The 12177-nt window shown below is 47.5% G+C and overlaps 1 protein-coding gene across 8 annotated transcripts in view; it reads right to left on the bottom strand.

Moving 5' to 3' along the window:
- CUX2 (cut like homeobox 2) overlaps positions 1-12177 on the bottom strand; it is a 330271-nt gene that overhangs the window by 247655 nt on the left and 70439 nt on the right. For 6 of the 8 annotated variants that reach the window (XM_016149704.2, XM_016149703.2, XM_036221780.1 and 3 more), the window contains exon 1: positions 6266-6453. The exons of 1 other annotated variant lie outside the window; for it this stretch is intronic. In XM_016149704.2, the coding sequence (XP_016005190.2) occupies positions 6266-6328 (63 nt within the window). In that variant the 5' untranslated portion in view covers positions 6329-6453. Of the gene's footprint in view, positions 1-5561; positions 5627-6265; positions 6454-12177 lie in introns of those variants that run through there. One more of the 8 variants, XM_016149698.2, reaches the window with a different exon arrangement.

Below are 12177 nucleotides of genomic sequence, written 5' to 3'. Positions count from 1 at the left end.
GAACTAAGTTTGATCTATCTTAATATTCTTAACTGAAAAGTAAATAACTTCAGTCATGTCACAGCCTATATGACAGCCATCACAAAGACCACTGGCAGCAAAATGTGACCCTCAGTCCAAATCAGGCCCTCTGCCTGTTTTTTAAATAAAGTTTTACTGGATTACGGCCATGCCCATTCATTCTTACTGTCTATGGCTATAGTAGCAGAATGGAGCACTTGCAAAAGAGACCATATAGCTCACAAAACCTAAAGTATATTATGATGACTCTTTACAGAAAAAGTTTGCCACCCCTAATGGTAGACCTTGAAGGTTTCCTAGAATGTCTAGAGAGATGCCACACCCTCAGAAGGTTATAAGGTCAAAACCATCAGGGAAACACTGTCCTTAATGATGTAGAAGCACATCTGCTGTTGCGTCATGCAAGCTTCTTTAGCCTCCTTTAGGCTGAGCAGTCTGGATATTGAAACTGAGACTGAAATGAGGAAGCCAGCCTGGGAAGATCTGGAGGAAGAGTCTCAGAGAGAGAGGGAACTGCAAATGCAAAGGCCCTAGGTAGGAATGTGCTCAACATATGTGAGAGACCAAAAGGCCATTCATTGTGATTGGAGAAGAGTGTAGGACGACAGAGGCTGGCAATGGAGTCAGAGAGATATAACAGCGGGGCAGATCACGTGGAGCCTTGCAATCAGGGGAAAGGACTTTGGACTTTAAGTATGATATGAATATACTGCCTGTAAAACGCGACAACCCATTTTTGTGAAAAGGCTCATCAAGGTTTAGAAATCAAATAACTCCATCCTGGACATAATTTCTTATCTCAAAAATCTGCTTAAAAGGTCAACAGCACCACCACCACCACAAACAGGCCCCAAGGTCATCAGAAGACACTACAACTTAACCAACACAAAGTATGTCAGGACCTTTACAACCACCAGATAGGCACAGCTGACTTGTGTGATGAATTAAGAAACAGGAGATTTGGGATGTTGGGTGACTTACCCAGGAGTGCTAGAGGCACACAAACTAGATGTCTTGGGGCTCTTGCCCTCTGCCAACTACCTCCACCTTCTGTGACACCTGCGTTATAAGCCACTAGATCATAAATAAAGAGCACCACCCAGAGGGAAAAATCAAACAGATGATTGAACCCTGAATTCCAAAGCCAGAGACAAAAGCAGGCCACCGCCTCAGTCCCCTTCCCAACCTCTGCCAGGCTTGGCCTCTGAATTAGGTAACCGGAAAGCTGCCAGAAATTCAACCCTTTCAGAAGCAGCAGAGAAAACCTCACTTTCTGGATGGCCGCATCTACCATCATCCAGGACCAAATTTAGCACTAGCCAAGGTGCTCACATTTGAAATCCCATCTGCTAGAAGAAAGGTTACCACCATAGAATGGCGAGTTCAGAGACAGAATCCTCTTCTTAACAGGAGAGTTTAGAAAAGAAGAAGCAGCGGGAGGAGAGGAGGGGAAGGAAGGAAGAAAGAAAAAGGAAGAAATAAAAAGGAAAAAACACTACCACCATTAGAAAAACTGTTCCCTCTAGTCAGAATAGCATTTGAAATAACCCACCAAAACGCTTATCTGCTTCTTTAGTCTAGTCCGTGGTTTCTCAATTTTCTACAGTGAATTCGGGTATTAATAAAAGAAACTTTGAGACCTCCAAAAACAAAGGTGGCCGGGGGTGAAACACTGCTCATTTTTCTTCTAGCATTCAAAGAAAGAACCCATCTTTGGGAAGGAATTTCTGCCAAGTTAAGAAACCAGAATTTTGGGATGCCCAGAAAAGACTGCCGGGTTCTTTAAATAAATTCTCAACACCTGTTTCTAGCTCCTTCTGCAGAAAAGGCCCACAGGGCGTGGGCTCTGATGTATTGGAGAGGCAGATAGAATGAGGTCACCCACTGGTTTGACTTGTAAGGGAACTGGACAATTCTTTGTTTTTACTTACAGAGCTGCTCCTAGAAATCCCCTCTCACCCCATGTCCCCCACTTCTCCTTGTCCTCCCCCTCTGATACTCCCAGAGCCCTTGCCTAATGCCAACCTATCCCATGGGCCTGGGTTATGCTAAGCCTGATCTGCTCATGCTCTCCACCCGGCAGTGATTCTATTATGGCAAAGTTTCCAAAGTTAGGATTCTGCCAACAGGGCTGATAGCTTATTTACTGCTGTCATCTATAGAAAGAGGAATTTTGACACATTGTTAAATGATAGCACATTTAGATAAGTCAAGCTGTCAGAGGCTCTAATGGATGTCTAAACTCTCTGTGGCTGATATGTAAAATTTATGCACTTCAGAATATCATAAGGTTATAATATTTTAATCACATCCATGCTCTTTTCTAAACTTTGAGCAGGTAAAAACATTCCATCAAACCCCACCTCCAATGCACTGAAAAACTGAGCCTTCCCAGAAGTTTCTCCAAATCCCTTACAAAGTCCAGCCTCTCTGGTTCATTCTGTCACTCTTCCTCCATAAGTGCTAACACCTCAAGCAGACTTTGCCTCTTTCTCCAAAACTCACACCATCTGGTCCCTTCGGCCACCATCCTTCCTCCCAAGAAACACAGATATGCATTTGAACTGGGCACCCTCATTTAGACTGGATGTCCTCAACTCTTGTTAGCTTAATTAACTCTCTTCGTGGGAAAAAAGGCTAGACCTGGAGCATCGTAAAAAAAGTGGCAAAGTAGAGCAGAAAAAGAAAATCATAAAGGTATGAATCCTGTTATGACAATTATATACAGAAAAGCCATAAAAAAATACTGCATTAGTAATGTTCACCATAAAGCAATCTTATAACCAAATGATATATGTCCAGCATTATCTTTGGAATGGAATTTTATTTCTCCTCGTTTCCTATACTGCTAGCAGCAGAGAAAAAAGAAAAGAAAGAAGGAAAGCAGTTCCAGGGGTCCTGGAATAGGGTACCTCATGTCAGAACATCTTTACCATCAGCCCACAAGTCATTAAGACTACTGACTGACTTCCATCCTAGGAAAACAGCCCTGTTGTGTTCAGAGACAGCACTGGAAGGAATAACTGGACTGCTTCCATATTTGAAAAATATATACTTCCAGAGGGCTGTACGCTAGGCTGGTACAAGGTCACCTTTCTTGCCAGGATCGACGTGGCGTCAGCAGCATGGTCCGGCCTGGGGACATGGGTTGCCTTTGCTGCCTCGGCTACTTTAACACTCAGCAACCAGGCTGAGCGAAACCACTCAACCTGAACAACCAAGAATTGAAGCCACACACCTCCTCACACTCACAGGCAGCTGGGCCACGTGACCAGGGGGCCAAAGCTTTCAGCCCGTGCAGGGCCTGGGGTGGGGGCCCGTCTCTCCTACCCAGATCTCAGAATGAGCCAGTGGAAGTATTCTTTCCTGGTTACTTCCCTTATAAGAGGAAAGTGAGAAGGAAAAAAAATGAAAATAAAAGTGTGGTGTAGGAGTCATTAGCATTACACACAAGAGATGATCCTGAGCGAAAGTGCTTAGGCTCATAATCCGTTTCCAACAAAAATGCCATCAGTGAGAATAGGAGGGGAAGCTGCAGGCCTGTTGGGCAAGGGAACAACTGAACATTTCAGGATGAGGGTGGGGACCATGGCAGATGTGAGGGCCTAAATGTTTGCACACGGCCACGGCTGCCACAATTATTTCTCTGCTCTCTAGAAGTGTACAGCCATTCAAACTCCCACAGGGACCCCTCCCCACTTATTATCCATGTAAATGAGCTTACCCCCCTTCCCTAGAGCCTTCTCCTTTTGTGCCAGACACACCAGCCATTGTCTTAATGAACAACCCCCCCCCCCCCCAATGTATACACTCTGTTGGAGGAGAGGTTTTGGCCCGGGTTCCCCATCACCTGTCTAAGACTCTATCCTGCCACCTTCATTCAGTTCAAATGTGTTTTTCCACCTCAGAATCTTCTAAAACCCTAACAAAGGTTCCTAGATCAACGGGAGTCCAACTGGAATCAAGATTTGGGTGACCTCGACTGCTCCACAAAATATCCCTAAGCTGGAGGGAAGAGTGAGGTTCAAATCCCGCTGCTTCCCCGCTCACCCCCCCCCCCCCGTCCCCCTGCCCCCCCCCCACCACCACCACTGAAGCTCAGAAATCAGCCCCTGGGAGCTGCTCCCGCCCCTTGCCACCCAGCCCCAGCCCACTCAACCCACCCCATCCCCTCCCCTCCCCACTGCAGGCCAAGCTCCCGGGATTGAAAACGAGTTATCTAATGAAAATTGTGTTAACTGACATTCCGGCCAACCGGGAGCAAATACCAGCGCTGTAAATCTCGCCGCAGAAATTTTCTCCAGCCCAGAATAACAATAGGACCTTGCAAAGGGCTTTCACCAGCCCTTCTGGTTCCTCTCCTCTTGTCTGCCACGTTCTTGTCATTCCTTATGTTACAGAACATCAATCATAAATAAAGACGCTGTCCCCCAGCCATGCCCGGGTCTCATTTACAAACATTAGCAGGGAATACGATTACCATTGGCCTTCGTGCCAAGCTCAATGTGGCTGCCCAAACTCTCTCTCCCCTACACACACCTAAACACACACACACACATGCACACGCACATGCACACACTCCCCCCCCTTCCAGAAAGGCCACTTTAGCATCATTTAAACCAGAAAGCACAGCTCATGGCTCTGCCCGGCTCAGCTGGCCACCAAACTGTAGCCCCAACTCCAGTGAAGACCTGGAATTGCAAGGCATTCGCAGTTATTAACTGCATGCCTGAGTGCCCCGATTTTCTCTCCAGCTCAATGGCTTTGGGGGAGGGGGGCCAGTGGGGAGTAAGGGGTTAGGAAGGAGGGGAGCTGAGAAAGGGCCTGGAGGAGGGGAGTACTGGATCCACTTATCAGAAGAAAGTTAAGAGATTTGCACGGGTATTTTTTTTTTAAGTGAGTCCCTTTTTTTATCTCCAGACTGAGGCTCTCCCTTCTTCAGAGAATGTCAAGGCCAAGGCAGGATGGTCTAATAGCCCCGTTATCTGCACCACTTCCCTGCTCCTTGTTCTCACTGTGCCAGAGGAGACTTTGCAGACTCCAGGGTTAGGGGGGTGGGGGGAGGGCTTGGCAGGAACCTCCTGGGCACGCGGGAAAGAACAGAGGCTAGAGCTGTGTTTGCAGCGAGCAGTTCTGAGATTTCACCCCAGCCCCGCCTCCTTAGGGGGTCAACAGACAACACCCCCAAATCAGGGGCAGACTCCCAGAGAAAAGTGGAATGGGGATAAAATGCTGGGCTTTGGGAGGGAGTCACCCTAGGGAAGGATAGGGGAAAAGGAAAAAAGGAAAGGAGAGATTGGAGAGAGAAGGAAAGCGGGGAGCGACAGGGAGGAAAAACAGTAGGCAGAAGACAGCGAGGGAATCTCCCATTTAAAAGTTCCCGAAGGCCCGAGAGGCACGAGTCACCTGCTCCGCAGCGCTCCCTGCTCTCCACGGCCCCCAAGGCAGGAGCGCAAACTTAAGCGCGCCCCGGGCCCAGCTCCACCCCTGTCCCCATCTAGACTTAGAAAGGGGTTAAAAGGCAAGAAGCAAAGACGAACCCCGAGAACCCGGCCCGAGGTGAGGTCTGCCAGTGCAGGCGGCCAGTCTGGCGACGGTGGCTGCGGCGACAAGGGCAGCACCCCCCGGGTGGCGGCGCGTCCGGGCTGCGTAGCCAGGCGGGCGGCGGCGACAGCGGAGGTGCTCGCGGGCGGCGGGGCGCGAAGCTGCCTCCTCCCCAACCCCAGCTGCCTCCTCCTCTCGCCTCCTCCTCCTTGCCCGCCAGTTCCCTCCCTCCCTCCCTCCCTAGCCCCAGCCCCAGCCCCAGCCCCAGCCGGGCGCGGACAGGCATGCGGCGCGCTCCGCGGCCTCCCCTAGCGCCGCGAAGTTGGGAGGCGCGCAAAGTGCGTCGTGAGGGGGGTCTCCGAGGGTCCCGCCGGCAGCCCCCTGCCCGGGACCGCAGCGTCTGCCTTCCCCGCGCCTCGCTCGGCCGCTCGCCAGCCGGTTCTCTTCACGGGCCGAGAGCTCACTAGCGCTTCTCCATGGTCGCGGCGGCTAATCGATGATTGAACCGAACAAAGAGCAGCGGCGAGATCAATTCCTAATACCTATCGATGGGCAGCGGGCAGCCGAGCCCAGGCGAGCCCCAGCAGCCGCCGCCCGCCGCCCCGGGGCGCCCGCCCTCCCTCCCAGGGACCTCCCCAATGCGCCCAGGGCGCGCCCGAGGGCTCCCCACGGCCGCGCGACCGGTGCTGCCCGCACTAACCTGGAGTCGCCGTAGATCAAATCGCTTCCAATATTGAAACATCGATCCCACATTGGCGGCCATCTTGGGGGCTATTCGAGACGCACACGCACAAGAGTTTGGCTTTTCTCAATGGCTGCACTCAATATCCGGGCTGGACTCCCCCCAGCCCCGGGGCCGTCGTCCGCCGCCCGGGCTCTGCGCGTCACCGCCCGGAGCCCCTCGGGCGCCCCCCCGGCCTCCTGCCACCCGCTGCCCCTCGGCGCCGCCGCGCCGCCGCCGCCTCTGGGCCCGGGAGCCGTGCGCCCCCCCCCGACCCCCGGGGGCGCGGGCGGAGTGCGCCGGGCGGGGAGCTCGGCGCCCGCCCGGGGGAGGCGGACGGGGATGGGGTGGGAGGGGAGGGGTGGGGGGGGGTGGCAGCCTCTCCGAGAGGCGCCGGCGCCGCAGCTGCCCTGCTTGCAGCCGGCTCCCGGGCCCGCGGAGCGCTCGCCGCATCTCCCCCCAAGTCCGGGGTCGGTGTGCCGCGCGATTGCACTTGACTTTGGCTTTTTGCAAACTTATCAATACTGACGTAACGTGCTGATCAATGCAAAGGGAAGTTTGGGAGGGGGGGCTGCGGGAGGCCAGCGTGCAGGGCGCCTACCCTCCTCCCCGCACCTGTCTGTCCCCAAGCCCTGTATTGCATACTCAAAAAAAAAAAAAAAAAGTTAATAGTTTGAAATGCATTTTTTTTTTCTTTTGCAATCGGAGCACACACAACACGTGCCTCGGGCTGCTGCTGTTCCTCTGCCAGCTAAGCTACGGATCCGCGGGTAGCAGCCTAAGCTCGGACTCCGTAGACCCGCGGGCCGACGGGCTTGTGGGACCCGACCAGCGGGCGGGTGGGAGCCGCCCGGGGGCGCCACTGAGTCGTGGGAAATGTCACCACTGCCGCACGCAGTTTCCACGCTATTATATTATGATTATTATTGGGAGGCGATGCTTTAGCCAGAATGCAGGGCTCTTTGCGAGGCGGGGTCGGGGGAGGGAAAAGCTCAAGTCCTTTGCAATAGGGATTCTTATTATTTGGGGGAGTCTTCAGCCCAAGTGTGAGAGCTCCTCACAACTTTAGAATGGGAGACCCTTTTACTGTTAAAATAATTAATGGAGGAGGTTCTTAAACCTCTGAAGTGCTTTTCCCCCAAGTGGGTTGGCTTTTATTGTTATTTTTGTATGATGGATTGGCTTTTATTGTTATGAAGGGGGCCCTACACCTGCCTTGGGGGCTCTGGATCCTTTAAAACTACTGAGATTTCTGCTATTGTTATTATTATTATTCCAGGGCTCCTTAGCCTAGCTGGAGACCCCAAGTCCTTTGAGTATGGGAATCCTTATAATGATTGTCTTTTGGGAGAGGGCTTTAGCCCAGCTGGAGGGAGGTTCCTATCTTCTGCAGTTTCAGACGCTGGATGATAGTGGTGAGCAGGTTTCTTCTGTTACATCTTTCCCTCTCTTTCTGCCCCTGTGCAAACCAGATCCCCAGACCCCTCCTAATATCTTCCGCTCCAGAAGGAACGAAGACTCCCAACCTCCTCCTTCACCAGCCCACTTATCCCTTCCCACACACACCCTGGGTAACTCTCCCTCTCTGGCACGTTCCCCTGCCAATCCCACCTGCCTCGCCTCCCCACCGAAAAAGAAGGGGGGGGGCATTTTCCCTTCTTTTTCTTTAGTCAAAGATTTGCTTTTGTAGACAGCAAATGGAAATTATATTCTCTTTTTATGACCCAGCTTGGATTTCTGACATCACTCTTGGTCTGGGACAATAGATCAATACAGAGGGTTATAAAAAAGATAAAGTTTAGAAGAGTTGTAAAGGAGAGAGGCTCGTGATGGATATTTTTGATGATTTTCCAATATCGTATCTTGGAGCACGTGCTTCAAGGCAATTAAAGTTTTTAATGTAATGTAAATAATTGTTTCATAAATACTTCAGAAGAAGGTGTGATCTTTCTGAGCAATCACTGGAGCTGTTTAAAAAATGTAATGTGATTTAAACAAGGATACAGTATTTCTGTTACCATCCCCATACATTTTCCATGAGGCATGGGTAAATATATTAATGCACAAGTTGAAAGACTCGTAAGACCAAAAGTACAGCGTTTTCTAAGATGTAATGAATTAGGCCTAGTTAGCAATTCCGAGTGGCCTGTTTCCTTGCCAGATTAAATTGCACGTGATGTGTGGTTTATCTCAGCTCTCGATAACTTCACGTTTAAATTACAGCTCTCATTCTGCAAAATGAATTTAGGGAAATTTCATAACTCTCGCATGGCAATTTTTTTAATGGCTACATTTTCTCTTGAGCATCTGTAAGGCTTGCAGCTTCCTTGTCTTTGAGTCTGTTTTTTAAAGACCTGTATTAGGAAATCTGGAGTGAGCAATTTTTAACAAACCAAGGTTCAGATGAAAGATTATTTTAAATTTATGTCTGACTTTGAAGTCATGGAACAAATTGACATCGTGTACCTCCTGATATGATGTACCGAGAAGGACACAACATCACTTCTGTGGTATTCCTGCCAAAAGTACATAACTTGAATATAACTGAAGAAATACTGGACAAACCCAAATGGAGGGGAAATTCTATAAAATAAACAGCGTATTCTCTTTAAAAACATCAATGTTACATGGAACAAAGAAAAAGACTGAAGAACTATTCCAGATTAAAGGAAGCAAAAGAGACTTGACAAGTGATTAAAATGTATGATTTTCTTTCACTATAACCTGTATTAATTGCAGCCAACAGCACATTTAGAATAAAGTCAATAGATTAAATAATGGTATTGTATCAATGTTAATTTCCTGGTTTTGATCATTGTACTATGGTTAGGTAACAAAATATCCTTGTTTTTAGAGAACACACTAAAGTACTAAGGCATAAAGGGACAGGCATCGCGTCTACAACTCTCAAACAGTCCAGACGAAAATAATATATATTTTATTTCTATCTATACAGGGAGAATAATATAACAAATGTTGCAAAATGTTAATATTTGAGGACCCTAGATGAACTGTACACAGAAATTCTTTGTACTTTCCTTGCAACGGTTCTGGTAATATCAAATTATGTCCAAAAAAGTTAAAAGAAAAAAATTTATTAAATTTATGTCCAACTTTGTTTCAGCTGTTAGGGACTATTGGACTTCTGAATAAAAATTCTACATGGAACTTTTCTACTTTCCTGACTGACATAGGCTGTACCTTTGACCGAGCAGAAAATTGCCACAGCAAACATGCTTACCGAGGAGCAGCGAGAAAATCCAATAATTCAGATTGTTTTAAGTCTGTGATATTTTTAAATGACTTAATGCAGTGAGTCTCTGAAGAATTCTGACAATTTTAATGGTAGAACTTGCAGTCCCACTGAGGAACGGGTTGCTACATAAATACTGAATGATCGTGTCTTTCTGTCTGGGCTGGAACATATTAGCTTTGCCTAGTGGCTTATTGCTTTATTCACAAAATAAATTTCAGCTGTCTCTCCCCACCATATTCCAAGAGCAACATGAGCCGGTGCCTTATTAGATGTGGGGGCTTATATTCCAAAGGCATCTGTTACCATCTCAGGCTCAGCAATAATGAATTAAGCAGTTAAATGTTTACCCCCTCAACAGAGTTAGCTGGGGAAATTATATTATTATAAATGGTCCTTAATGAAAGATGATAAGCCAGGAAATTCAGACTTTTCCAGTAGACAATCAGCCTTGTATCTGGCAACTAAAGTACTAAAATATTAAATATTTTTGTGAAAAGCTATTTTTCATGTTCTTAGCATGCTTACCCTGCCACAAATACACGTACATATGGAGATATGCAAAAACTTAACCAGGTTCCTGGTTGATGCTGGATTCTTAAAAACCCATGTATCATCAGCATGCGTATTAAAAAATTTCAATGAAAAAGAATATACCCTCCCCACTGCCCCAGGAGGAAGCAGAGGGCAGCTTGGGGTAGCTTATCCTGAAAGCAGAAGTAGACAGATAGCTGGAACCTTTAGGAAATTCATAAACTGCAAGAATCCCAGAGAAGATAATGGCAGGTCCTTAGCCATGAACATAATGATATGCGAAATTCCCAGCATCAAAGCTGAAACAAAAGAAAATGTCCTTCGGTAGCTCTGCATTGCCCATTGCAGCTGCCAGACAGGGAGAAAGACAACTAGAGACTCCAAATTCATCAGGAAGTATTAAACAGCCCTAGGAGAGGAGTAAGGGATATGGGAGTGTCTGGGTGACACCTGCAGGAGGTGGTGCTCCTGGAGGCTGGCCCATGGTTAGGTCCCAGATCCACAGGCTGGAGTGACTGGCTACAAGGACCAAGCCAGCAGTTCTTTATCTGACACAATGCTGTCAACCATTACCATTGTTAAGCACCTACTGGCTGTTGGATACTTTATAAATAAATCGTTAGTTTAACGTAGTGGTTAGGAGTGTGACTCTGGAGCCAGACTGTTTAGATGTAAATGCTAGCTCTGCCACTTATAAGCTCTGTGACCTTGCACAAGTTATTTTTACCTCTTTATGCCTTATTTTCCTCATATGTAAGATGGTGATAATAATTGCACAAAGTAACAAAGATTAAATGTCAATCTATGTAAAGCAACATGCGAATGTGCTGTATCTAGTAGCTATCATTATTACAGGCCTCACAATGGATAGGACAGTGATCTGCATTCCCACATCACAGAAGGAAAGACTGAAGCCCTAAGAGAGGAAATGGCTAGTTCATGGTCACATGGTTGTAAAGTAGAACCAGGACTAATACCTCTAACGGGGAGGAGGAATGGGTGGACAAGCAGATGCCCAGAAAGTGAGGGCTGCAGCTTTAACCACATGCTAACACTTAAGGACCAATCCCACATGAGAGGAACAACACAAGAGGGACAGGTTCTCTTCACCTGATTCCCTTCCAATGTCAGAGTAGTTAAACAAACAATAGTGTATTTATACTGTGCTGATTATTCTCTTTTTGTTCCCTTTCCCTATTTACTCCCCCCGCTCCAAACTCAGTGCACCCAGTAATACATCTCCAGGCTCCCTTGCTCTCTGGTTTGCAGTTGGGTTTGGCTAATGGGAGGCCCTGGTAGGAGATAAGAAGGTGGAGGAGGGAAAGGCTGGAATATTAATTCCCCAGCCGCCTCTCTACTTCACTGCTGTTCTGGCCATGGTTGGGTCCTTCTACACCCACAGCCCCTGTCAAGCTGTCCTTCTCTTGCTCTCATTGGGCCCCAGTAACTGCTCTGTTCCCCCACCTCTTCAGATCTGGGGTGGAAATAGCTTCCTCCTCTTGCTAGCACCTCTTGGGTGCCTTAACATTCTCCTGACCACACCTCTGTAAATAGTGCCTTTTAAAAATCCCAGCTGAGTGTACCTCTTGGGACCCTGATCAATACAACTACCACAGAATACTATTCAATTATTAAGAAAGATGAGGGCTATGTCTATGTGTTGAGGTGAAGAGATGTCTAAGATATATGATACAGTAAACATAAGCAGATTATAGAACAATATTATGAAACAATCTTTGCTCAAAATGTGGTACTTAGGAAAAAAGTTCAGGAAAAGTAGATATCTAATAGTTAATGGGCTTAGAGGCCTCTTATAATTTCCACATCATCACCTTAATTTCTTTTATGAGCACAAATTATTTTTATCATCAGGAATTTTCATTCAGTTGGGGTGGGGGACCTGTTTTCTTCTGGGCCCCAAACTGATCAGATACAATAGAACAGCACACCCATCTAAGATTTCCATAAAAGATCTAACTAAATAGAAAGATTCTATGTTCATGGGCTAGAAGATATAGTATGGTGAAGATGTCCTTTTTCTCCAAATTAATCCATAAATGTAAGACCATTCCAATCAAAATCCCAATAAGGTTTTTCACAGAAC

This window comes from Rousettus aegyptiacus, unplaced genomic scaffold (assembly GCF_014176215.1).
Source record: "Rousettus aegyptiacus isolate mRouAeg1 unplaced genomic scaffold, mRouAeg1.p scaffold_m13_p_5, whole genome shotgun sequence".
In the NCBI taxonomy this organism is placed as follows: domain Eukaryota; kingdom Metazoa; phylum Chordata; class Mammalia; order Chiroptera; family Pteropodidae; genus Rousettus; species Rousettus aegyptiacus.
This window is presented reverse-complemented; position numbering and strand designations above follow the sequence as displayed.